The sequence below is a fragment of the Vitis vinifera genome, chromosome 14 (assembly GCF_030704535.1).
Source record: "Vitis vinifera cultivar Pinot Noir 40024 chromosome 14, ASM3070453v1".
Taxonomy (NCBI): Eukaryota; Viridiplantae; Streptophyta; class Magnoliopsida; order Vitales; family Vitaceae; genus Vitis; species Vitis vinifera.
This window is the reverse complement of record NC_081818.1, coordinates 18,733,079-18,757,304: the sequence shown is the minus strand read 5'-3', so window position 1 is coordinate 18,757,304 and position 24,226 is coordinate 18,733,079. Positions and strand designations below refer to the sequence as shown.

The 24,226-nt window shown below is 37.0% G+C and overlaps 1 protein-coding gene and 1 long non-coding RNA gene across 9 annotated transcripts; one reads left to right on the top strand and one right to left on the bottom strand.

Annotated features, from left to right (window-relative positions):
* The first annotated feature begins 2,444 nt into the window (after positions 1 to 2,444).
* On the top strand, positions 2,445 to 10,897 carry LOC104881556 (uncharacterized). Of its 2 annotated transcripts, none has more exons than XR_787544.3 (5): positions 2,445 to 2,554; positions 2,749 to 3,422; positions 3,606 to 3,669; positions 3,759 to 3,848; positions 10,462 to 10,897. It is a non-coding gene; the product is annotated as an uncharacterized LOC104881556 (long non-coding RNA). The 2 variants fall into 2 exon arrangements; XR_009467626.1 differs by lacking the exon at positions 10,462 to 10,897 and adding an exon at positions 8,274 to 8,579.
* A 7,910-nt stretch (positions 10,898 to 18,807) lies between these two features.
* LOC100852994 (protein PIN-LIKES 2) lies at positions 18,808 to 23,861 on the bottom strand. Of its 7 annotated transcripts, none has more exons than XM_059742623.1 (4): positions 23,576 to 23,858; positions 23,212 to 23,395; positions 21,628 to 23,117; positions 18,808 to 19,221 (listed from the first exon to the last, which is right to left on the bottom strand). In XM_059742623.1, the coding sequence occupies exon 3, from the start codon at positions 22,982 to 22,984 to the stop codon at positions 21,629 to 21,631; it is 1,356 nt and encodes a 451-aa protein (XP_059598606.1). In that variant the 5' UTR covers positions 22,985 to 23,117; positions 23,212 to 23,395; positions 23,576 to 23,858; the 3' UTR covers positions 18,808 to 19,221; position 21,628. The 7 variants fall into 7 exon arrangements, with proteins under 7 accessions (XP_059598606.1, XP_010660363.1, XP_059598607.1 ...); XM_019225318.2 differs by lacking the exon at positions 18,808 to 19,221 and adding an exon at positions 20,336 to 20,860; XM_010662061.2 differs by lacking the exon at positions 23,212 to 23,395.
* Between the last annotated feature and the right edge of the window lie 365 nt (positions 23,862 to 24,226).

The window sequence follows — 24,226 nt, the reverse complement described above, 5'->3', positions numbered from 1 at the left end:
TAGGGAAGCAAACCTTCTACACATAATGATGGACATTCATACGAGGCGGGTTGCTCACACTCTGATGAGGTACACTATGGCACTACGACTTTATTACTTCACAAACAAACTTAAGCACCATCCTCATTCTAGTTGACCTTACTAATTGATATTCCTTCTCCCTAACACTAAACCATTGAAGTACGGCTGAGTCGGAATTTCGAACATCTTATGAGCCTCGCTTCATCTGTGGTACAAGACATTGCCACACTACGTGCAAGGTCCAGTGGAGGACAAAGTGGTTGTGCACTCACCCCACCACAAGAAGCTGTGAATGTAGAAAGAAAGAAAGACGAGGGAAGCATCGGTGTGCATCATTGTAGTGATGAAATGATGAGAAAAGGATCCGGTGCCGCAAGCACTCATTCTAGCCAGCAAAGAGTCACCGATGCAGCAGTAGATGATGGCCCATGTATTGACCATGACATATTCCCACCTTCACAAAAGAGTGCTGAATTGCAATCACTTATAGGGGTGCAAATTGGTGTTCAAGAAGGCTGTGGCAGCAAAAAGCCTTCTCCTACCCCTAGGCGGAGATTTAAACACATAGCGAAAAGGCTTGTCAAGACAGCGGCCATTTGCAAATCCCCTTTCGTCTCTTAATGTGTTAAACTATTTCCTAAAATCAGCCAACAAGAAAGGTTGGTTGCAAATTATGCGTTGTCAGAAAACGGTGAGCCAATGTACTTCACATGAACTCACCATTTATTGTTAAAGTTGACATTATTGTTAATGTTTATGGCTATTGACTTAACACATTTTTGACATTGTAGCGAGATCTTGTGCGATATGCATGACACATATATAACACGGGATGAGCCTTCTTTACTCAATGGAGGCCATTGGGTAAATAGTGCGGTATGTCTCAAAGATTTCTATTCTACCTTGGTCATTATATAAAATGCACATTATTATGTTTTATGGTCATTTACATGTGTACATTTTCAGATTATCGGACTGGTCTGCCGAATGATGAGTGCAGAACAAGCTATACCACCGCGCGCACACTATTTCGACCCATCATTCTCCGTGAGGCCTTAATCATAATTCTTTAATGCATTTCTCTATTATTTTAAATTCGAGACTATGTGGTGAGTTGTAAGAACAAATGGACAGGTGGTGCTAGCCAACCTTACACCAAAGGCCAAAAAACATGAAATCAAATAGCGGTGTTGGATGTTCCTTCATGCTGAATTTATGGGCCATGATTTCTCAAGTTGTGATATGGTACGTCAAACCTAGTACAATGGCATCATGGTCAAAGTCTTTGTTTCATTTAATTATCATATTATAATGCCCTACTAACCTATTAATGGCAATGTCATCAATATGTGTGTAACTATTTTTTCTCGTCTGCGACAACAACCATTGGCACGTGCATGTGGTCAATATTCTAGCTTCAAGGGTCGAAATCTTATCTTCATTGCCTTTAAGAAGGGGTAACGGGATAAGTGCCGTATTGAAACGCTTGTCGGATGTAATTGATAAAGCATTCCATGCTCATGGCATGCTTAGGCGATTGGAGGTCTCCAAATTCCAACATGTGCAACCCCAAATTGTACAACAACTAAATGGGTAGATTACTTTAACCGTTATTATTTTACGTATCATTAAATATGCGGTACTGATGTATTTGTCTTTTATGCTTGATGTATGCATATGATTGGTGTAATGCAATTGGTGGTGTAGATATGATTGTGGCATGTTCGCAATCAAGTACATGGAACATTGGAACGGGGCGACACTAGCACATTCACTTGCGGAGGTAAGTGCAACCAAGACTTTAGAAATTGGTTTATTTGAATTTTTACCAAACTAGCCTATGATTTTGGTGTGTGTTGTGCAGGACAAGATGCATCTATATCGACTGAGGCTGGTCGTTACTTTGGTTACTAATGCGGCAAACAATGCTAGAGATAAGGTCTTGAAGGCATGTTGAATTTGATTAATAGAGGCCACCTTGGACAGGCAAGGTCAATGATGGAACCGTACTTGCATGAGAGTGGGGCTGGTGGTGCCGACAGTGCATAATCAGAAGGTGGCGGCCTCTATTTTTTTCTTTGTTGTTTGTTTCTCTACAAAATTTATATTTGAGGGAATTACCTTTCCAATAAAAAATACTCAGGCATAAAAGTAGACTTTTTCCTGAAATCACAATTAAATACATATGAACTAAGCTAATAAATTAGTGTCCTTGCGAGTTTTGATAAGAGAAGACACACACTAGAATGAATACCCTGTGAAGTATTTTATTTATTAATTTTTTTTTTCTGTGATAAGTACCTTGTCAAGTGATTTTGATAGTTTATTACTAAAAACTTTATACCAGAATTATATCTGCTAAAAAATATAGAGGCATATTGTTTGAATATTTGAGTATGTAGGCTTTATCAGTGGAAATTTAATGGTACAAAATCTGGAGGTGGTTCGTAAGCTGGGAAAGCACTGAGAAAAGAAGAACAAGAAAATACCAAGGTTCTCCTCATTAATGCGATCTTACTTGCACATGCCAGTTGTAAGTTCTCATTTCTTGGATGGTTTGGATCTTTATGTTAAAGTTGTTAGTATCATGTGAAAGAACTACCATCATACTATTGACTTCATTTTTTTGTTGTGTTGTGAATTTCATTAGTGCTTTTGTTTTTTGCTACTTTCAACGATACAAATAAAAATTACGTTATTATTATTATTATTTTTTCTTAATTGCAGGCGACAATTGGAAAACAAGATGGTTGACAACCATAAAGACATGAGCAATGTTACAATTCAGAATTGTGGCTGCTGGAGAAAGGGATGTGATCATAAGACATTCTCATCATGACTCAGACTTTATAATATAACTATTCCTATTTTGATTTTTGTTTGTAAATGTAGGCATGCCCAAGACCGAAGCCCTCTAAAAACTATATAGATACATCATAATTGGTTTTTTGGTTTACCATTTTTACTTTGGGCACCCATTGCATACTTCCGATATATTTGGGTTGTGACCCCCTTTCTGTTAGGTGCTTTTAGATTAATTTACCACTGACTATAAAAAATACATTGGTATATGAAATTTTCGTTGAGCTAAAGAGGTTACTCCATGACCTCTTTACAGGTGCGTAGTTCTAAGAGAGCCATGAAATATGAGAAACTATTGGCTAGGTTGAAGAAACTGATTTCTATTCTGCCTACTATTTGGCCAAGCTAATTCTGCTATATGAGAGGTGAAACTGAAAATTTTAAGTAAGATATGGTGAATTCTATTTTGTGTTATCATCATGAATAACACCTATTTAATATCTGCATACTACTGATATTGAATCTGTAATGGACAATATCTCTTGGATTCTTTGAAGACGTCTACAGACTGGTCCATCTTATGCCAAATCCATCCCACTGTGAGCCTAACCCATAAAAAAATCTCACCTACATTTAAATTTTTAATGGAATTAAAATTAGATTATTCAGTATTTCACCATTTGCTTTCTTTTTTTCTTTTGTTTTTTTTTCACTCATTTCACGGCTACTCCTTACATCTGTATGTATAGTGTAAGGACTTATTTTCTTTTATGGAATTCCAGGAGTCAAGTCATATGGATACCGAATAATCAAGAATAAAAATTTCCTATAGATGGGATAGACAAGGTTTATGTTGCATAATTCTATTTACAGTTCTATAATTATGCTAAAACTTTCAGTTGTGGTTTGCCTTAACTTTTGGTGTTCTGCTACAGATAAGGTTCCAAGTTCAGAGTGTAAGTTATTCTCCAATTCTAGTTGAGCAACGAAAGGAGTCAAAGCCATTTGCCCCTATGGTGATTTCGGTAAGTTCATCATTTGAAATTCATCCTTTCAAGGTTTTTCATCTCTAGAAGTAGGGCACCTCAAGCTCTTTTTCCTTTGGAAGCTATGGTATAATTTTAAGGGCCATCTGCATAGAGATATTGCTACTCCCTAAGATTTTGTTTTCACTGGTAAGAGTTTCTAAGCGCTGGCTAATGGAGTGTCCTCAAAACTAGTTATGTTATATTGTTTTATGGCTCTTCTTTTAGTTGGGTACCACTCTGGCAGTCGTTTGAATACAGTGAAACATTTTTGTTATTATAAGGACTAGAAAAATAAAGTAAACAGACTTTTAGCAAATTATTCAGAATAAGCTCCCAAACATTTATATTTTCTAGACAAATAACCTCTTATTTCTTGAATTTTTCTAGTAATTTACTTGACTTCTCGGTTAGTAATTAATATTCTCTATTTCACTAGGAGATTATTTATTTATCCATTTATTAGAATTCTCATATATACAGATCCATGTGTGTGTATTAGATATGCCTACTATACTAAGTCTTTAGTTTATGGGTTGATACCACTTGTGGTAAGTGATATATGAATAATTAATATATTATATTTTCGTTTTCCATCTCTGTGATAATATGGATTTATCATCCTTTGGTATCTACTAATTTTGTTCCCATTATGCATTATGTTTCATCCATAAAATTAGCAAGTTTTTACTAAGTGCCTGATTCGTGCCCAATTGGTGTCTCAGCTGATTCATGTCCAGCTGGTGCTCCTTGATTGAGGGAGTAATCAACAAAATTTATAACCTATTACACCATATACTAGGGTAGCAAAGACAAAACTACTATAGCATAGTGGCTCTAGGATCGTTCACTGGGAAGGGTTTCCAAATTATCAATGATATCAATTCAAAGTGAATTGGTAGTGTTTCATTTCAAGGTTAGCTTAAGAACTAAAACACAAACTTTAATTGGTAAAAATTTAGATTTAAACTAACTAACAAAACAAGTAATGGGAATAACTTAGGAAGAAAAACATTCCTTGGAGAGTCAGGTTCACTGGGGTGGTTCCTCATGCAAAAGACATAGCTCCGGTCAGATGGTTCATTTCCTCACGTTAGAGATTCAACATATAGTTAATTCTCTAACCGGTGATGTACAGATACATCCTTTAATTAGATTTCAACTTTAATTCTCTCACTGATGCAACTTGCAATGGTTCAAGCCTCTCACTAAGCCTTAACCATTCAAGGTGATCTTTAACCTTGGACTTCCCTTCTCAAGCTCGCAAGAGATAACTAATGGATGTCTCCTTGGAGTCCAAAAGCTTACCAAGTGTTGGCAATTCCAGAAAATCCTACCTTAAAGTCACCTCCCAGAGGCTCGCAAGGGGTAAACTAGTGCATCTCCATGGTTGGAAATCACTTGCCTTACCAAGTGTTGGCCCAGGTGACTCTAAGGTGTTTTAAGTTAACTAAAAACATAGAAATCACTAAAGGATTTCACTTTCTCTTCATTGATGACTGAAACCACAAAGCTTTGCATTCTTGTACTTGGAACCTTCCCCGGCAACCTTAGCTCCAAGGAACTAGAGGTTTAGTTACTCATTCTCTGGGGAAAATTCCTCAGAGAGTGCATAACTTAGTAAGAAATAAATAATACAAAGTGAGAAGGTAAGGCAAAACAAAGGGCCTGAACTTTACTTGCTTTCCAAAACTTTACAAAGGGTCTCCTCCTCTGAGAACAGGCTCTCGAGAGGTATTTATATGAACATAATATAAAACTAATTATTACATAGATATTTTCTCTTTTTACTAACTTAAAAGCTAAGGAATCTTGTAATTGGTGGCTTACAAGGAGTATTTTGGGATTTAGACAACAAAAATCTGATGGAAAATATCTCCCAATGTCGGTAGAAAATATCAGGATGCTCCAGGGACCATTTCGCAAGAGAAAATGGTGTCTGCGAGATTTCGCAGACACTCAAGAAGGGCTGCGAAATCACTTCGCAGCAAAAGGCTATCCTCGCAGGGCTGCGAAGTTGGCTTCCATCTTGAGGTTCCCAGCTTCCAGCTTGCGGCATATATCGGGCAAATTTAGGAGGAAATACACCATACTGTACAAAAAGGTTGCGAAATCACTTCGCAACAAAAGGGTGATTTCGCAACACTTTGCAAAATGCTTCCTTCAGCTTGGAGTGATTGACTTGCAATGGCTATAACTTCTTCGTTTCAACTCCGAATTGTGCACCGTTTGAAGCATTGGATTTTTGACTTCCTAAGCTTTGAAATGGTATATAGAATGCATCAATTGGACTTCAGAAAGTACTCCAAAAGTGGCTGCCACGACTGTCATCAAGAATATGCTTCATGGCAGAGTCTCTTTACTTCTTCTCCTTGCATTCTGGATTTACTCTTGGCAAATGACTTCCAAGCTTTGCCCAAGATTCCTCATAACTCTCTCAATCTTGGATTGCTTTGGTGATCAAATTACTAACAAAAACACCAAAACTTACACAAAGTGATTAAAATTGCTTTCAAGGGTCCTTAACATGCCAATTGAGTTAAAAGGCCAAAACTACTACTCAAAAGTGTTTAAAAGGGTTTAATACAAGCTACCAAAGAGCACTTTTTGAGTAGTAATCAGTGCCATTTTCATCGAACTAATCTAAGAGCAATTGTTTCTCATACTGAAACTACAGTTTTAAATCATTAAGCTGTGTAATAAACATGGTTTTAAGGATTGTCTTTATTCAGAGTGTAAGGCTTCCTCAGTTCAACTCAATATTATGACTATATCAATTAATATCTTTCCAATCCAGTAGGTTAATCCAGTTTTTTTGATCCCTTATCATATGCAAAATGAATTTTCATGAGCAATTATTATTGCATTGTAGGCATACTTGATTTAGTAGTTTAGTTTTGTCATAGAATGCAGAGATCAGGTTGAACTGGAATGATCAAATATGCGGTTGCTTCATGTTTGCCTGCCAACAATGGTTGTTTGATGCATTTTGATTTAAAATGGTGATTTACATCTGCATATTCTATTTTTTCTTTTTTCAGATGAACCACCTTTTGTTGGAATCATTTATGACCGGATATCTCAACTTACATGTCCATGGAGTTGGACATGCTTATTATTATTTGGTTGATGGATGCATTGCTTTGTTTTCTTCTGCTGAATTTTTTTACTGTCTTAACCAAGTAGGCATTGGGAAGTGTCTTTGGGAAAATAGGTTTAATTTAGGATAGTTTTCATTCATTTTGTTTCTTCATCTTTTGTTGATCATCTATTTTCTGATGTTTCAAGTATCTTAGTTGATTTGGACAACATTTGTATTATGAAACATCAAATAGTGGTTTACAACTTATGTTATATTTGAAGTGCTTGGCTTGAAGTTTGATGGAGTTTTTTTGTCTTTTGAAGAGTTCATATCTAGTTATTTTAGTGATGTGCAGACCCTCCACCCCCTAAAAGTAGGAACCGGATAACCTCATAAGTCATGATAGTGAAACTTAAACTAATAATATTTTCAACTTGAGGTTAAATTTAGAGATTTTTTCAAGTTCATTACTTTCTTCTTAAAGATTGAATTTTTGGGGGTTATCAATGATTTAACAAGACACAGCCTGGAGGTTTCTGGAGTTACTAGTGATTGTTGCTCACCTCTCAACCTTCCATTGATAAAACAGAACAAAGAGGTATTTTTTCCATTTTATTTTGTCATACTTCCACTTAGATGATCATCGTGGATTCTTTTGTCTAATAAACTATCAATCTAGACTTCTTTAATCATAGAAGAATGATGAGATTTGGTTCTTTATTTATTTTTATTGCTTTGGCTAAGAAATAAAATTTTCATATAGAGCACTTGTTTAATTTTATCTGCATAATCTTGTTTAGCAAGTGTCTTAGCTTTGAGGAGATTTTGATTCAATATTCAGGGTCTTTTTCTGGCCTGGGTTTTCTATCATTGTACTTATCTGGAAAATACAACCATTTGACAATAGAGGCCATGTTGCAAAACTTTGCATTGTGTTTCTTCCCCTACTCATTGCATCTCTTATTGGCATTTCTCGAGTGGATGACTAGCAAGATGTTTTCCTTTTTGCTTCTCTACTTTTCTATAATTAATCTCATTATTAATATGTTTATAAACATGAACTTGTGTGCCTTTTTTGCTTCTTTTATATTCTTTTTCTATTATTATTATGTTTTTGGATTCATGTGCATTTATTTTCCTACATCTGCATCTATTTCCAATTTCAACCCCGTATAAGATCTCTAAGCTTGCCCATGAAAAATAAATCTTAGAAGTTGCAGAATCCAACATAAATGAACCTCATTGTCCAAGCTAAGAAAAGTTTGTGTATTTATGATTTTCTATTTTTTGGACATTGAGATAAAATTTTTTGTTCCTGTTGTTTTCTGCTGCAGGCATTCAAGAATGTATTGGATCAATATCTGGGAGTAAATTATGATGGCCCAAAACCATTGGTTGGGTGAGATATACGCTGACACAAACTTCTCTAAAGAAATTGGTCTCGCTAGTAGCCACAAGAGAGCAAATCGATGCATGTCCCCAGAAGATGCTTTTGTCTCAATTGGTACTTTTACATGTGAGTCATCCATAGAATTGTAGAGTATGAATCATTGCTAACTTTAGATGGTGCTGTATTTCTCAGTTGAGTACGTGCTATCTGAGCCATGCTACATGATCTGCAATGCTAGTCCATTCATTATTTGATGTTCTGTCTGGTTTTAAGTTATGAGACATGTTTTTGTTCTTCATCCAAGTTACATGGCATAAAACATACTGATCCAACACTGTTCACCAAGATGATCTCAACTACCCACTAGTGTATTAAGAGTATCACTCCCTGAGTATGATTAAAAAATTTCTAAGTTTACTTTATAACCTCTTGATATGGGTGCCAAAGAAGTTTGTGCTACTATGGCTCACCAATTAATCATAATTAGAAGGATATGTTCTAATAATTATCTTTGTCAATCATTTGAAGTGAATTTTGTGTAGGACTGATTGTGGCTACATTTTTTCCCACCCCTATATAATGTCGAAGGTATTTCTTATGCATGCAACTACGGGTTTTATTTTTTTATTTTATGGAAGTTCTATTTTTTTATTGATGCATTTCTTCACCTGTATTGATTCAATATCAATTATACACGCATAAGTGTATGTGGAAGGCACTTGATGTCTCTATACTCTAGCTTACATTTTGAGTATTAAATCACCGTATTCAATCAATTCGACCAGAATATTTTTACATTTTGAGGGGATCTATTATGCAACAAATTCTATTTTTAGGATAGAATGTTTAGTGTAAGATCTTCATCTCTTTTGTTGCTGCTAATGTTCTCAGTGTTCTTTATACAGCAAAGAATGCTAAAAAACTAGGCACATTATTCACTAGGTGCATGTGGGCTTCCTACTGCTAATCATCAAATGTGCCTTTGTTATAAACACTTTAAGGGGCTGAGAAATACTGTTGTGGCCCCGGGCTCCAGATTTCCAGATGTGATCTTCAAAGATATCTACAATTCCAAGTTGAGGATGATATCAAACAAGTGCTAGTTAATAGGGAGTGTAATTTTGCCTTTTAAGAGTTAAACTGTGATCTGCATTAGAAGATGCAACATTATTCAGAAACTTAGTTTTTAGTAGTTTGTGTCTGTTCAAGCTAAAAGATTATGTACCATATATACCTAAAACCTCTGACCTGGGTGCTGATTCTCCTGGACCATTGTTTTGGAGAGGCAACCATTAGCAAGATTCCAGAATGTCCAATAACTTGTATAGAACCCTCATTTGCAATGCAACAAACAGGGTATTGGGCACCATAGCATGCTCATTAGTTGACCTACATGGTGCTGGAATTTTCAAGGTCTTATACCTTAGGTTCTGAAATAAAGGTCTTGATCATCTCCGAGTTTTTTTTTTTTTTGATAAGTTTGATTATCTCCGAGTTTTGAGTATACATATCCAAGAAGAATACATCTTTGGCTTGGAAACTTCTAGGGCTTTGTATAATTTGATATGGTAGAGGTGGTATAGGTATAGCTTGAACACATTGAAGGTTAAGTGTGATGATAATGAATATATTACTAAATATGGTTGTAATAATTTCATCAATTTGTTGCAAGCTGGTTATAGTCTTAGCATACCCCTACACAATGTTTGATGGTTCTCTTTTTTTAAAATTTCTGCTATGCATTTATATGATCATGTTTATATGTTGTGTTCACTAAGTTTGCATAGTCCATTGTGCCACATTTATGATTTTCATCAATGTACTGGGGAGAACTCTGGCCTACAGTAGAGAAAGATGAACCAACTACTGTCAATTAGAGGAAATGAGGCATGAACCTTGATGGTTCTATTCAACTCAGCTCTATGAAAGTGGGATTAGCATTGATAATCAACAACTTGGAATAAACATCTTGTTCTATCTGCCTGTCTGATCATAAATGAATTTGTTTGTTTTAGAATTAGCTCTGATCATACTTCAACACTTTCCCCCTAACCTGTTATTTTGTGCTTATTTAATTTCATGGTTATGCTCCTACATTCCTCTTTAACTAATCCCATGTCTCTTATATTTCTCTTCTGTAGGAGCAGGACAAGAGAATTAAAGAACTGACAGCAGAGTTGGAAAATGCAAGTCAGAGGTGTGAGGCATATTGAGCCAGTCTGCTTGCTATTTTGAAAGATATGGAGGAAGAGAAATTAAAGATAGCAGTGAAAGTTCAGAACACAAGGCTGAATCTCAAAGGTTGAACTCAGAGAGATGGTGGGCGTGCCTTATCCGTCATCGCCTTCATCATGTATACTACAAAAATAGCAGAAACTAAAGAGTGTGAGTTGGGTTGGTTTACATTGTGATGGACTACCCATGATCTTTACATATTTTTCTTCAGTGACCAGAAAAGAGAGTACAGTTTTTGTTTTTTTTTTTGTTGCCTTAGCCCTAGCACCATTGGTGTGATGTGTATTTGTTGTGAAGAATTCTAATAGGCTTGTGTTGTTATTTCAGTCTGCTTCTTGTTCAGTTTCTCCTCTTTTACTCTCGTGATCTGAAAGAAAAAGTTCAAAATCATTAATATGTGATATGCTATTAAGGCCATGTTTGCTTTTGGAAAATTTTGATAGAAAATGTGTAGAAAAGAAAATATAAAGAAAATGTAGAAAAAAAGAAAAAGAAAAAAGTGAAAAAAAAAATTATACTCAATAAATTATGTTTATATGGTTATTTAGACATTTGGTGACACATCATGGCCTTCTCCTTGTGCATTTAGACATTTGATTTAAACCCAACTTAAATCCTTTTGAAGACCATACCAATGGCTTTAATAATGGAAACTGAAAAGTTGAAAAACTTTCAGAAAATTCAATCTACTTTGAAGGATCAAGAAAACAATCATGAAATAGTATAGCATTTTATTCTAACATAGGTGCATGTAAGGATTGAAGTTATCTTCCAGTACACTGTATTTGCTTACATACTAGCACAAATCAATCAAGATAGTTTTATATTTGAAACTAAAAGTTTTCATGAGGCAACACATATAAACTAGCAATAGTAGCCGAGTTATGCAGCATATAATCCAAGTGTACAACCATTCTCATACATAGAGGATTTACATGTAATATGGGAGGTTACTAAGTTACTACAGAAGCATACAGAGACATTAAAACTTCTACCTTCCCATTATGCTCAAAGCTGACTCAAGGTAAATAACTAAATTCATTCGGATAGTATTAAGACCCAGGACACAGATTTATTTGCCTTAATTGAAAGTTCATAGACTCTGATAGTGCAAAATTGTTACATTTTTCCTAAATCACAAATTACCAAGTTTGACAAGTGAAAGTACATGAAGCTGTTAACATACTTCAGAAATAGTGTTTAAAATTCAAGCTCAGATAAACTATTATGGTAGAGATTATCAAATACAGTGGTTTTGCTTTTAAGTTGCTTAGATTAGTATTGCATCAAGATTATCCAAATTAGATTGATTTGAAGTAAATAACAATTGAAAGTTGAGACCTAAGTAGAAGTCAACTGATTGATAATGTCAAAATCATATCCAAACCTCCAAAGCAACAAGTTTAAACAGACTTGAGCTGCAAGAGTATGGAGAAAAGTCCAAGTAGCCCTTCCAAGCTCTACTTTAGTCACAGGATTAGCTGATTTTCCCTGAACAAAGAATTAATGAAAAAATTTAGCAAGAAAGCCAAGTCTTACATAATACCATATGAAATTCACCAAGTAGATGCAAATATGAATAGATATCGGTATTACAACACAAATCAGGCACTAAGAATCCTATATCTGGTATGTGTAGATGGTTTCCCTAAATCATCAATTTTGACATGGCAAGTTCAATGTAGCATGATAGAAGTACCAAACCGAGAGAGATGGCATAAAATAGGGAAAAACCCACTTGAACCAATAAGCCAGTCACAAAAAACAAAACATTAGACAAGGTAGTAGCTAAGGACCCTTAAGGTAGTACCTAAGGGATATTCAGGTAATACCTAAGGGCTCTTAAGGTAGTACCTAAGCTACAGTCCAAAAAATCCAAAGGTGAACCACTTGAACACACATGAGAACCACATAACGGCATGGTATAAGGGTCATAAAGGAAGACTCGAGGCTTGGGAGAAGTAGAGTTCAAGTTTAGCTACTAAGATAGTACCTAAGGTCCCTTAAGGTAGTACCTAAGGTCCCTTAAGGTAGTACCTAAGGGCCATTAAGGTAGTACCTAAGGGCACTTAAGGTAGTACCTAAGGAACAGTAGCAAAAAACCATTGGTGGACCACTTGAGGAGTCAAGAGAAATATATAATGGCATGGTCTAAGGGTCAGAAAGGAAGACCCGAGGCTTGGGAGAGGTTGAGTTGAAATCTAGCTAAGGTAGTACCTAGGGTCCCTTAAGGTAGTACCTAAAGGCCATTAAGGTAGTACTTAAGGAACAGTAGCAAAAAACCATTGGTGGACCACTTGAGGACTCAAGATAAGCATATAATGGCATGGTCTAAGGGTCACCAATGAAGACTCGAGGCTTGGGAGAGGTCGAGTTGAAGTTTAGCTAAGGTAGTACCTAGGGGTCCTAAAGGTAGTACCTGAAGGCCACTAAGGTAGTACCTAAAAACCATTAAGGTAGTACCTAAGGAACAATAGCAAAAAACCATTGGTGGACCACTTGAGAACTCAAGAGAAGCATATAATGGCATGGTCTAAGGGTGACAAAGGAAGACCCGAGGCTTGGGAGATGTTGAGTTGAAGTTTAGCTAAGGTAGTACCTAGGGTCCCTTAAGGTAGTACTTGAAGGCCACTAAGGTAGTACCTAAGGAACAGTAGCAAAAAACCATTGGTGGACCACTTGAGGACTCAAGAGAAGCATATAATGGCATGGCCTAAGGGTGACAAAGGAAGACCCGAGGATTGGGAGAGGCTGACTTGAAGTTTAGCTAAGGTAGTACCTATGGGCCCTTAAGGTAGTACCTGAAGGCCACTAAGGTAGTACCTAAAGGCCATTAAGGTAGTACCTAAGGAATAGTAGCAAAAAATCATTGGTGGACAACTTGAGGACTCAAGAGAAGCATATAATGGCATGGTCTAAAGGTGACAAAGGAAGACCTGATGCTTGGGAGAGGTTGAGTTGAAGTTTAGCTAAGGTAGTACCTAGGGCCCTTAAGGTAGTACTTGAAGGCCACTAAGGTAGTACCTAAAGGGCATTAAGATAGTACCTAAGGAACAGTAGCAAAAAACCATTGGTGGACCACTTGAGGACTCAAGAGAAGCATATAATGGCATGGTCTAAGGGTCACAAAGGAAGACCCGAGGATTGGGAGAGGTTGAGTTGAAGTTTTGGTAAGGTAGTACCTAGGGTCCCTTAAGGTAATACTTGAAGGCCACTAAGGTAGTACCGAAAGGCCATTAAGGTAATACCTAAGGAATAGTAGCAAAAAACTATTGGTGGACCACTTGAGGACTCAAGAGAAGCATATAATGGCATGGTCTAAGGGTGACAAAGGAAGACCCGAGGCTTGGGAGAGGTTGAGTTGAAGTTTAGCTAAGGTAGTACCTAGGGTCCCTTAAGGTAGTACCTCAAGGCCACTAAGGTAGTACCTAAGGAACAGTAGCAAAAAACCATTGGTGGACCACTTGAGGACTCAAGAGAAGCATATAATGGCATGGTCTAAGGGTGACAAAGGAAGACCCGAGGATTGGGAGAGGTTGAGTTGAAGTTTAGCTAAGGTAGTACCTAAAGTCCCTTAAGGTAGTACCTGAAGGCCACTAAGGTAGTACCTAAAGGCCATTAAGGTAGTACCTAAGGAACAGTAGCAAAAAACCATTGGTGCACCACTTGAAAACTCAAGAGAAGCATATAATGGCATGGTGTAAGGGTGACAAAGGAAGACCCGAGGCTTGGGAGATGATGAGTTGAAGTTTTGGTAAGGTAGTACCTAGGGGCCCTTAAGGTAGTACCTGAAGGCCACAAAGGTAGTACCTAAAGGCCACAAAGGTAGTACCTAAACGCCATTAAGGTAGTACCTAAGGAACAGTAGCAAAAAACCATTGGTGGACCACTTGAGAACTCAAGAGAAGCATATAATGGCATGGTCTAAGGGTGACAAAGGAAGCCCCGAGGCTTAGGAGAGGTTGAGTTGAAGTTTAGCTAAGGTAGTACCTAGGGTCCCTTAAGGTAGTACCTGAAGGCCACTAAGGTAGTACCGAAAGGCCATTAAGGTAGTACCTAAGGAATAGTAGCAAAAAACCATTGGTGGACCACTTGAGGACTCAAGAGAAGCATACAATGGCATGGTCTAAGGGTGACAAAGGAAGACTCGAGGCTTGGGAGAGGTTGAATTGAAGTTTAGCTAAGGTAGTACCTAGGGGCCCTTAAGGTAGTACCTGAAGGCCACTAAGGTAGTATCTAAAGGTTAAGGTAGTACCTAAGGAACAGTAGCAAAAGACCATTGGTGGACCACTTGGGGACTCAAAAGAAGCATATAATGGCATGGTCTAAAGGTGACAAAGGAAGACCCAAGGCTTGGGAGAGGTTGAGTTGAAGTTTAGCTAAGGTAGTACCTAGGGTCTCTTAAGGGAGTACCTGAAGGCCACTAAAGTAGTACCTAAAGGCCATTAAGGTTGTACCTAAGGAACAGTAGCAAAAAACCTTGTTGGACCACTTGAGGACTCAAGAGAAGCTTATAATGGCATGGTCTAAGGGTAACAAAGGAAGACCCGAGGCTTGGGAGAGGTTGAGTTGATATTTTGGTAAGGTAGTACTTAGGGGCCCTTAAAGTAGTACCTGAAGGCCACTAAGGTAGTACTTAAAGGCCATTAAGGTCGTACCTAAGGAACAGTAGCAAAAAACCATTGGTGGACCACTTGAAGACTCAAGAGAAGTATATAATGGCATGGTCTAAGGGTGACAAAGGAAGACCTGAGGCTTGGGAGAGGTTGAGTTGAAGTTTAGCTAAGGTAGTACCTAGGGTCCCTTAAGGCAGTACCTGAAGGCCACTAAGGTAGTATCTAAGCAACAGTAGCAAAAAACCATTGGTGGACCACTTGAGGACTCAAGAGAAGCATATAATAACATGGTCTAAGGGCTACAAAGGAAGACCCGAGGCTTGGGAGAGGTTGAGTTGAAGTTTTGGTAAGGTGGTACTTAGGGGCCCTTAAGGTAGTACCTGAAGGCCACTAAGGTAGTACCTAAAGGCCATTAAGGTAGTACCTAAGGAATAGTAGCAAAAAACCATTGGTGGACCACTTGAGGACTCAAGAGAAGCATATAATGGCATGGTCTAAGGGTCACAAATGAAGACCCGAGGCTTGGGAGAGGTTGAGTTGAAGTTTAGCTAAGGTGGTACCTAGGGTCCCTTAAGGTAGTACCTAAAGGCCACTAAGGTAGTACCTTAAGGCCACTAAGGTAGTACCTAAGGTACAGTCCATAAAAAGCACTTGTGGACCACTTGAGCACTGGAGAGAAGCACATAAGGGGATGGTGTAAGGGTAGGAAAGGAAGGCCCGAGGCTTGGGAGAGGTTGAGTTGAGGTTTAGCTAAGGTAGTACCTAGGGGCCCTTAAGGTAGTACCTGAAGGCCACTAAGGTAGTACCTCAAGGCCACTAAGGTAATACCTAAGGTACAGTCCCTAAAAAGTACTTGGGGACCACTTGAGCACTCAAGAAAAGCACATAAAGGGATGGTGTAAGGGTAGGAGAGGAAGATCCGAGGCTTTGGAGTGGTTGAGTTGAGGTTTAGTTAAGGTAGTACCTAGGGGCCCTTAAGGTAGTACCTAAAGGCCACTAAGGCAGTACCTCAAGGCCACTAAGGTAGTGCCTAAGGTACAGTGCCTAAAAAACGAGACTACTTCCCAAAATTACCTTCTAAAATATTATTATTGAGCCTTAACTTGAGGTGGGTCATTGGATGAATGGTTCTATAATTGAGAAGTGCTGACCAAAATCATCAAATCAATTTCGACCCCATATGTAAAAGAGAGCCTTTTTTTTTTTATCCACTTTCCCAAAAATACACTGAAATGTTGAATTTAAATGGTTTTCTATTGGTTTGATTTGGGGATGAAGTGTTGAATTTAAATGGTTTTCTGCTGGTACCATTATTATTAATTTTTCCTCTGAAAAGGTGAAGAAGAAGACAGGATTACTCATTGAAGGTGGAAATTCGTACCAGCAAAAATGGTCTTCTTCTTCACCTTTTCTAAGGAAAAATTACAGGATTACTCCTTGAAGGTGGAAACCCACTGAACGGAGACCCACATAGCTCATGTTGTGTTTCCTCTGATCGGCTTCTTCTCGGTTTAGATTTGAGTGCTTATTACATGGAATATTTTGGAGACTAGTGGTTGTTTACATGGAGACCGTGGTGGCTGCTGACAAGGAAAACAAAAGGGCAATTTTGGAATAACTTTTTGAAACAATATTTAGTGCATAAAGCCCATATTCCACTTTCTATGGGTTTCATTCCCATATAACCTTCAAATGGGCCTCCCGAAACACAACTTCCCCTCTCATTCCAAGCTTGCCATTTGCTGCACTTTTATCTTGTTTTAAGGTTTGTTTTTAAAATTTTTAATGAAGGATGAAGTTGATATAATCTCAGTTTCCATTGAAATGCCATCAAATTTTCAGTCATACTTCGTTGATGACCCAATAGCTACAAGAGTTTTTCATGCTCAGCACATGGGGGTAATGGTGGTTTGCTCACCAGGGAATAGAGGGCTGATCCTTATACCGTTGCCAATTCAGCTCCATGGATATTAACTATTGCAGCTTCTAATAGAGGGTTGGGACAAGTTTATAATGCTTATATTTTTTTATAAGGTTTTGTGAAGCCTATAATGCGTTCGTGGTAAATGGTTGATTATGGAGTTCGAGAGACTGAAATTAAAAAAGTACATAAATTTATATATTAAATTCTTCCTCTTTAAATATTTTTCGTGGATTCTGCTCCTCATAAAATGCCACCTCTTTGCCGTTGTGTTGGATGAGAAGCTCATCTGCCAAGTTGATCCACAGTGCATGCCATTGACATTTTGGAATTCTTTTGTTATATTCTTGATTATATGAGATGTAGATGGTAATTGCTGAATTGCTTTTATGAAACTTTAATCGTTCAATAATTCTATAACGTTGATGTGTGCTTGTTGTTTTATCACACATTGGTTGTTCTCACTCAATGTATACTTATTTAAATTTATTTTAAAATTTTCCATTTTTTTTTATGTAAAAGTCTAATTACATTTACAATTCATTGAAATTATTCAATTTTTTTTTTCACTTCATAAACCAATTATATTGCTTCTCACACTTTCAATATTCATCCAATTTTTTCCACAAATAATTTCAATTTAAAATAAAATAAATTAACAAATTCTCAATTTATTAATTATAGCACCAAATTATTTTTTACAGTATATAGTTTATTTTAAATTTAATTTAATTTTTCTTCACCTCTTGGGTTTATCACTTTATATTATAAAATAAAATAAATTCTAATTTCTCTTTCATAAAATTTTTATTTTTACAAAATATCTAATATTTATAATATAATTCCTCAAATGGATGTTATAAAGATTTAAAATTTTTGTGTTGTATATTGGATTATTTTCTTGGCATCGTTGGCAGGTTGGTAACCTATAAAGTTTTTTATTTTTTATTTATTTTTATTCACCTAACCCTCACATGTCACAGATTGTCATTGGTGAAAGATTGTAATTCAAGTTTTCCAATTGTAGGTAAGTTTTCAAGGTATTAAATTCTTCAATGAGTGTTTTTGGAAGGTTCTAGGTGTTGAAAAATATGATCAATGCACAAACTGCTTCTAGGTGCACCAACCTTCTTGACATAGATCAGCTTTGGTGCGCCAGCCTTGGTGCACTACTTTAAGTGCATTAGCCTTTGTACACACATTCTAGGTGCGCCAACTTCCTTGAACTCACCCTCTTGTTTCTTAAGTGTGCTACTTCTCTTTAGGCGGATCAACTTAGTGGGCACACTTCTCCTTGCATGTGCTATCCCTTAGGGCTCACATTTTTTACCACAACATAGTTCTATGAGGAGCAAGCATAGGGGCTCAATTGCTCTGATTGTGACTTTATTCCTTTATAAAACCCATTGAAGGATTGACTTACCATGAAAGACCAGCATGGTGGTTGCATGCTGGTTGACCCATCAAACTGATTGAACTAGATCTGGATTTTCAAATTTGTGCATTGATTATTTAGTATCAATTTGGATACAATTTTTGTTTTGATACACTTTATATGTATTTTTTTATATGCATTTCTAAATTTTAATAATATATAAATTATATATTTATGGTATCGTAGTGGTCTAACCACTATATGATTGAAACAATGATCAAATCAGTGAACTGTGACTCGGTGTTCAAACCTTAAATTAGAAATTAGGAAGAAAAAAAAGTTAAAAACAAAAAAGATATCGATAGAAATTTAATTATAGTTTAATCTGGTCAAACTTGCAAGATTCCTCTCCAAGGAAAAAGTTTGAGATCATCTTTAAGATGTTCACAAATTCTGAAGCTACAATGACTAGTCATTCTCATTGCAGAACTATGAGAAGTTCAAGATTGAAAGACTTACGCATCAATCTTTGAATTGGGACTAGCAGAAGCTGGGAGAGATGTTGAATTGAGGGGACTCACAAGGTAGTAAGTCAGAATGGAGATTCCCAGCTTGATGAAATGGCATATAGTCTGGATGGTCATAACTCCTTCCACTAACAAATCACCCAGATTTCTCTGTTATGCTGAAATCCTATCGGCAAGATGTTTCGTATATATGTCCATGATAAGGGATTTCAAGCTGTTGAAGAAAACTGAAACATGAATAGTGATAGTGCATCAGTAGTCTGAAAACTAAAAGACTTGGAATATAAAACTGAGATGCATCAACCTTATACAATCTTCCGAACTTCTTTTTCTTTACCCCTTTGCACCCACATTACAATACAAACTTATTTCATATAATTTTACATTCTATGATTGAAAAATGTTGGGAAAATCTCTTGAGAATAAGTTGGAAGAGAACAGAAAAATAGAATGGAGAAAGGCAAATATGCAAGTAATCTATGCCCACAGATGCTACATTCATCCTTCTCAATGCAAAATTTTTTTGCGTTCAATGTGGAGATAAACGATGCATTTACTAGCCAATAATGATCATTGGGCAAGTCAAAAAGGGCAAGAACCCAAATCAGAACCAAGCATCGAACAGAGTACAGTGCATCTTAACTGAAAACTAAACCACTTGGAAGCTCCTACAAAGGTCTACATTGAAATCCACCTAAGGAACCCAAACAACCACTTCTTTGACTGGGGCATGGTGTTGAACTACAGTTTGAGGTTTTGAGCATTATCACCATGCTAATGAAGGAGAACTGAAAATTTTGTAATCTCATTACAATTGACCAATAAGGCAATTTTGTAAGAATCCAATTTTTCTTCTCTTAAAGCTAGACCTTAAGCAAAAAATGGAGCATAAGATTTTTGAACATTCTCGAATTGTATTTTTGAAAGCCAATTTTTTGTTTAGATTTAAAACTTCTCATGCTATTTCAAATTAATTCCACCTCCAACATGTCTAAAAACTAAGAAGAACCAAAAGTTCTATGCCTCAAGTCTGGTTAAAGGTATTTCAACTAAACTGTGGTTTAGACACTGTAGCTGAGTCTCATAACAACTATTTTTTTTTGCCAAATTCTTGTAACAATCCAAATTTTCTTCTCTTTTAGTCATCTATAGGCAAAGAAAAAAAAAGTATATGCTTTCCAAAAGTTCTCGAACTAAATTTTTGGTAGACCCAATTCTGTCTTCAGATCTTTAAATTTCTCAGTTCACTCCACATTAATTCCATGTGCAACACAATCAAAGAATCAAAAGCAAGGATTAATGCCTCAAGTCTATTAAGGAGATATTAACTATAATGTGGTCTAGGCATGAAAAACTAGATAAATATTCATCTTTAGAATGATCCAAATTGAAAGAATAAATTCAATTTTAGAACATAAAGTGATGAAACAGAAACAAATAGCAATTCTGCAAGAGGAGCTCCACAAAATTTATTAAAAAAGAAAAAAAAAGCAATTAAAAAATACTGTGAATTATCCCTCCAATAATCATCTAGTAGAAACACTCCAACTACTTGCTTATACAAACATGCACAGTTTGAGCAGAATATATGAACCAAGTTTTTTTAATAACAAATAAATTTCCCTTTGCCCTTGGCAAGGAAGATGGAGTGTGTCAGGAGAGCCATGGACCATTGGTGTTGTCACTGTTATCTTTATTGCCCTCCTAGCATGAGAACTGAAGCTTTGTCTATTAGGTTAGACTTCCACTTCATTCACAATTTTAAGCTGCTACAGAACCAGAGGACTTGATCATAGGATCTCCATAAATAAAGCAGAAGCTGATGCCCCTGGACCATGAGAATAGCATCCCTAGCATGCTTGAGCCCTGCTTGGGAATGATTAAGATAGACATATTTCTAGTTCAGATGCAGCTAGAAAAAGGTTGAATGAATTCTTTGATGTTACAAGCAATGAATTCTAATAAGAGTAGAAGAAACATACAGATGCTAAGTCTATACGCCCAGGGGAACTCAGGCATGCAGCACATGTTTTCAATTTGCAGAAGGAATGTCTTTTACCTTTGGGGATTCCATCTATAAAGGTAAATCTAGGCTAAGAATGTGTTACAGCCATCAGACACACTGAAATGCATTATTTTATACAAATAGCAGGAAGGAGAAAATACAATAAGATACTGGATACTAGAACTATTAGTTGGACAGATCCAAAACCCAACCAAGATAGGTCATTAATCTTTCTCCTTGGGCAACTCAATCAATGCCGTCATACAATTTTGGACACTGGGGTAGTTACTTAGATGTTTTCGGGTAGCTCATCTTCACAACCACAAATCCAATCAAGATTTTAAGTTCCTTTTAAACAAGCAAATTTTGTCATTTTGTAATTATATAGCATGGAATTACAGAAAAAAAACTATTAAAGGATGTCTTGGAGATACATATGATCAATAGAACAAAAAATCTTTTCATTTGCATGACCAACAGCCAATCAACTTCCCTCTGCACAAAAATCTACTGTTGTGCACAAGAAGAAGAAGAAAAATATGTCTATTCTCATAAAGTCAATCGAATGTTACATGCAAGATATAACTCATAAAGGTGATGAACACAAAGCAGATTGGTTTGAACATACCTCAGACATAAGGAAGCAGAACTTTGTAGTAGATAATTATATACAATGAAAGGGAAAACACTGCAAACACATGCTGCCAAAAGAGGAGAGCTGAAGCTTCACTAACTGCATAACCTCTTAAACTTGCAATTGCTCCCAACAAGATGGCACTTGGTGTCGTATATTGCAACAAAAGCACAAACCGGTACATTTTATCTCCCGGAACCAAAAAATTCATCTTATCAGCTAAAAGAATGATTCCAATTCCAATCAAAGGAAGTACCAAAAGCCTTGCAACACTAATTCCAATTACAGTCCGAATTCCAAGTTTAGATTCATGTGGACCCTCAGCAAGCATTCCTCCAAGGATAAGCAAGACGAATGGAATTGCTGCCCCAGCCAAGATTGATAAGCTGTCTGTGATAAATGAAAGTGGAGCATCATAGCCAAAAACAAAAGATTTGAGCTGAGGAAACATCCCAATAATAATGGCTAACAGAGAAGCAACTGTAGGGGGCTGAAGTATGTGCTGAATTGGTGTTTGTTCAGCAACGATCCTAATTCTCCTAACCACCTTGGGCTCCACCAAACACCTAATGGACTTGGGACTGATTGGACCTCCCTCCTCCACTGAACCAACATCAGGAAAAGTACTTGGTGAAATGCTAGAGATTCTGGTAAAGATCCTTGCAATAAAGGGTGTCTTGCAATGCTCAGTTTCTTTATCTTCCATTCCCGGCCATTCAGCTTCAACAAGCAGCGGCCTGCTTAAATCGTTAGCAGTGACCACCTCCTCAATCTCATTCCCTTCCTCAACAATTTCATAATACTCAAGGGGTGGTTCCATCATGTGGTATACAAGTGTGTAAACAAGAATTACAGCAACCCACTGAGCAAAAGAGACATAAGACACACCAGAGGTATGACAATCAGGACCAAATGGGTTCTTCGCACTGTGACATACCGACCCAACGATGGCAAGCGGGAGATTACCCGTGTTCCCAAATGCAGTCATGATGATGGTAAACCGAAAGAATTCGGGTGGTGGCCGGCATATTATTGCCACCAAGTATCCCAAAATGCAACCGACAGCAGTACTGATAATGACGTTTACGGGTATGAACCACCAGAGGACAAAATTCTTGCCGGTAATGGATTGTCCCAAGTGGGTGAAGATTAAGCATGGCAGGAATAGGACAAAAACAAGCTTGCTGAGAAGCCTGAAAGTAGCTTTTGACATAACTTGGAGTTTTGGGTGGGCGAGAATTAGGCCTATGACAGCGAGTGAGAGCAATTTCATCAATGGCACAACTGCTGATAGCCAATTTTCTCCACCAGATTTCACATTCCCATCTGATAGATCCCAGAAGGATTCCATTTTTTTTCCCTCTGTCTGAGAGGAAAAACCCCAAAATGAAACTTCCAGTGAATTTGACGAGCCAAGCAAAAACCGAGAAATCCCTAGAATTAACACTGTATTCCAAAAACTAAATTTCAGACTCCAATACCACCTGATAATTACAATTCCGACAAAAGACGAATTAGACAAGGAAAAACAAAGCAGGTTGGAGTTAAACACAAAAAGAGTATCATCAAGTCTCTCACGATTTCTTTGAAATTTCTTTAAACAGAACCTCCAACGTCTTTCACAATCATTCCAAAACTATCCCTCAAAAGTTGGATCTTTTTTTTCTTCAAGAATGTCAAAGAATAGCACAAAAACAGAGAAATCCAATCATCCCCAATCATAAAAACTAGAGAGAATTGAATAACGGAAGCACCACAAAATCTACAGAAAGATGAGTGAAGGAAAAGCAAAAACATATATATCAAATTTCAGGCCATAAAAGTACTTAAAACTTGAGAATCGATTTCCCTTCAAAGGAAAAGAAAAGAATAAAAAGACCTCAACAACAGAAAAAGAGGAAGAGATTGAAAAAAGAGAGAGAGAGAGAGAGAAGAGGCTTACAGACGAGAGTCCAGGAACACCCAGAAAAGGCCGGAGCCGGAGTGATGGATGAAAAGGATTGGTCCACTGAGTGATTGATTTTCGGCGGGTAGTTAGCGATTCATCGCCTCACCACGGGGTCCATCTTTGACGATGACTAACTGATATTGGCTGGTACAGCCATCTTCACTTGACCCTCCTATTTCACTGTCATTCTGTGAGGGAATGATTATGGTTGGACTGTTAGTTTTGCAAAATGACAGACGGTGTTCGCCCAGCTATTTCTCTATCCCGACATGCACGTATAATTTTGTTTAGATTAAATCAAAGGAATATTTATAATGAATTATGGAAAAAAATAAATAAATAAATAGCCTTGTCGTATTATTAATAAATTAGCTTTATTCTCATATGATTAAGAGGAAGAAAGATTCCACATATGATCATGTTACAACTCAATCATTTCATTTCTTTAGGCCTGTAGTGAAGAATAAGCCAACTTTGATCACTTTAGAACTCCATTATTGACCTTTATTAAGCTTGAAAGGGTTGCTAAATCTCAGGAGGTTTGAATCAGCTAGCTTTGGCCCATACCCAAAATTTCTAGAATGGATTTGGGTTTCGGCTACTGTGACTTTTTGTTTCTTCTTGGGTTCTGATATTTATGGCAAA